General features: G+C 53.4%; 1 protein-coding gene across 1 annotated transcript; it reads left to right on the forward strand.

Moving 5' to 3' along the window:
- Positions 1–1,854: 1,854 nt before the first annotated feature.
- Positions 1,855–3,116, forward strand: LOC141362119 (uncharacterized). The gene has a single exon (XM_073863933.1). It carries the CDS (start codon positions 1,951–1,953, stop codon positions 2,953–2,955), a length of 1,005 nt encoding a protein of 334 aa, XP_073720034.1. The 5' UTR covers positions 1,855–1,950; the 3' UTR covers positions 2,956–3,116.
- Positions 3,117–3,469: the final 353 nt, after the last annotated feature.

Consider the following 3,469-nt stretch of genomic DNA (forward strand, 5'->3'; position numbering starts at 1 on the left):
TTTTTCGGCATCGGTTCTACAGGCCTCTAATAAGGCCTCGGCCTTGGCTGTGAGGGCCCTCAACGTTTCATCGCTCCTTTCCGCCTACCAGGCGGAGAATCTGGGCGATTTGGGGGCTCAGCTCGGTAAGGGGTCTCCCTCACCGACCTTGTGGAAGGAGATCCTGACGGTGAATGATCTCGTCCTCCGTAATGCTCGACAGGTCGTCCAGGCGTGCGGGCGTTCTATGGCGCTTTCTGTGGCAGGGGAGCGCACGCTGTGGCTTAACCTGTTGGGCCTTCCCGACAGTGAGAAGAGGCATATCGCTGGTGCTCCGGTTGAGCCCGGCCAGGCTCTTTTCGGCCCCGCCGTGGCTTTGATGCAGCAACGGTGCGACGATAAGAAAAAAGAGGACGAGGCTTTCAAGCTTTGCCTTCCAAGGAAGGCAAACCCACGTCAGGTGCCCCTGTACGTTCGCCTAACCCCCCTGCTACAGCTCGGCACTCTGACTACAGTAAGGAGAGGCCCCACAACAAACCCCCTCCACGGCAGAGTAACCCACCGTCTGCTAAACCCTGGGGAAAACCGCCTCCCGCCGCGGCTGGCGGCGGGGAAACCCCCCAACCCGACCTCCAACATCCCGAAACGCAAGCGGCCGGCCTGATGTTCGACCGTTGGGGGTACAGGGTCTTTGTTCGCAGGCCACAAGCCCATTGGACTCTCTTTTTCCCCCGGAGCTCCCGTCCAAGAGACGGAGGTTTTCTCACGGAGGGGTCGACCACCCCCCTCAAGAGGCTGCCCAGCCCATGTGTTTGGTGGATGTGTTTTGTCCCCCCACGTTCAGGGGGTTGGTTGTGAGGAAATGTACACCAAGCATTTACACTGTTCCCCTCACTCAACAAATAAAGGCTTCGGCCCAAGTGTTTCCCAACACAAAACATACAAAAAACACACAAAACACAATAAAACAAACGAATCAAATGAATTCGTTTCAGAGAGAGCACATCTCTCTGCAGAGAATAAACCCCTCTCTGAACCCACGCATGTCGCCCCTTGTTTGTCCACTAGAGGGCGCCATTGTATCACAAATGAGTCTACCGATCGCTCACGAGTTCAGCTGCGCACCCTCCACGCTGGCGGGCACTCTAGCGAGTTACGAGCCAGCCTGGCGGGCGGTAGCAGCGCCCGAAGGGGTTATGCGAACAGTTACGCAGGGCTACAGACTACAGTTTGTCAGGAAACCCCCGCTTTTCAACGGCATTCTCTTCTCTCACACGGAAGAGAATTCCGCTCACATTCTGAAAGAGGAAATCTCCTCTCTTCTAATAAAGGGTGCGATTCAGGTGGTGCCCCCCGATCTGATAAATCAGGGGTTTTATTCTCGTTATTTCCTGGTTCCAAAGAAGGACGGCTCCCTCCGCCCAACTTAGACCTACGAGTGTTGAACAAACATTTAAGGAAATACAATTTCAGAATGTTAACCCACGGTTCTCTGGCCCGAGCCATAAAACAGAACGACTGGTTCACTTCAGTCGATCTGAAGGATGCTTTTTTCCACATAAGCATTTATCCGCCTCACAGGAAGTTTCTGCGTTTCGCATATCAGAACATATGTTACGAATTCACAGTTCTTCCTTTCGGTCTCTCTCTCAGTCCTCGGACGTTCTGTCTGTGCACGGAGGCGGCCCTCGCCCCTCTAAGAATGTCAGGTCTACGGATTTTGACATACATAGACGATTGGCTCATCATAGCCGAGTCGAAAGAGAAAGTGCTGCGGGAAACCTATCGTGTGCTCTCTCATATCACGTCCCTGTGTTTCAGAGTGAATGTGAACAAAAGTCAGAGTGTGATTTTTCTGGGGTTGGAACTGAACTCGGTCTCCATGCGAGCGCATCTTTCTCAGGAGCGCGTCCGCGCTTTAATGAATTGTGTGTCACAGTTCAGGGAGGGGGAGAGAGTGCAGTATCGTTCATGCCTCAGACTACAGGGTCTTATGGCTTCAGCTATTCAGGTTTTGCCCCTGGGTCTCCTGAGAATGAGACGTTCATGAAATGGGTTTTATCACTACATTTCAGCCCGTTACGCGATCTCTGTCGCGTGGTGACGGTGACGCGCATCTGTTCGGCAGCTCTGCGCCACTGGAGGAACGCAGACTTTTACGCACAAGGCACCCCCTTGGGGACAGTTATGTTGCGGAAAGTCGTGACGACAGATGCGTCCTTAACGGGCTGGGGTGCAACCCAGGAGGGCAGAACGGTGAACGGGCTGTGGCCGAGCAGTCTCCATTCAGCACATATAAATTATTTAGAGCTCCTCACCATATGGAAAGCTCTGAATCATTTTCTGCCACGCCTGCGGGGACATCATGTTCTCGTACGCTGCGACAATACCACAGCGGTGGCATACATCAATCGCCAGGGCGGTATGCGCTCCTCAAAACTTCACAATCTAGCTCACAAGCTGTTAGTGTGGAGCAAGGGTTTTTTTCTGTCACTACGCGCAACGCATGTTCCGGGCATTCTGAACAGAGGCGCGGATCTTCTGTCAAGGGGAAACCCTCTTTACGGGGACTGGCGTCTCCACCCGCAAGTGGTGGACGCGATATGGAGGCGATTCGGACGGGCAACCGTAGATCTGTTCGCCTCGCACGAAAATGCCCATTGTCCTATGTTCTTCTCGCTAAAGGACTTGGACGCGCCCCTCGGGGTGGACGCACTGGCCCACCCATGGCCCAAGGTGTTGCTGTATGCTTTCCCCCCTCTGTGCCTCATAATTCCCACGCTGGCCAGAGTGAGGGAGGAGAGCCTGTCTCTCCTTCTGATAGCGCCCAGATGGCCCAAAGCCCCGTGGTTGGCAGAAATAATTCCTCTGCTATATGCCCAGCCGTGGCCCCTCCCCCTCCGCACAGACCTGTTGTCTCAAGCGAACAGGGAAATTTATCACCCACACCCGGACAGGGTGGCTCTCTGGGTTTGACCCGTGAGAGGACAAACTTAAATGCGCTGGGATTACACCCGCGCGTAATTGCTACTATTCAAAATGCCAGAGCCGTTTCTACACGGTCCTTATATGGTTGTAAGTGGCAAGTGTTTGAAGGGTGGTGGAATGAGCACGATCTCATATCTTATCAGTGCTCAGTCCCTGAGATTTTGCGTTTCTTACAAAACCTTATGGATAAAGGCATGTCTTTTTCCACAATTAAGGTTTACCTGGCGGCTATTTCTGCTTGTCACGTAGGGTTTGATGGCTCTACTGTCGGGCAGCACCCTTTAATCTGCAGATTTATGAAGGGTGCCCGTCGCTCTTTGCCAGTCATCAGGAAGTCTGCCCTGAATGGGACCTCTCCATGGTGCTGGACGCCCTGTCTCACTACCCCTTTGAGCCCCTGGGTGTTATTTCCTTGAAGCTGCTGTCTTTTAAGGTAGCTCTGCTCTTGGCTCTAACATCAGCAAAACGTGTTAGCGAACTGCATGCATTTTCTGTACACCCT

Source organism: Misgurnus anguillicaudatus, chromosome 25 (assembly GCF_027580225.2).
Source record: "Misgurnus anguillicaudatus chromosome 25, ASM2758022v2, whole genome shotgun sequence".
Classification (NCBI taxonomy): Eukaryota; Metazoa; Chordata; class Actinopteri; order Cypriniformes; family Cobitidae; genus Misgurnus; species Misgurnus anguillicaudatus.

Excerpts from the sequence above, each read along its gene's own strand:
- LOC141362119 (XM_073863933.1), top strand. The coding sequence starts at position 1,951 with ATGCCTCAGACTACAGGGTCTTATGGCTTCAGCTATTCAGGTTTTGCC.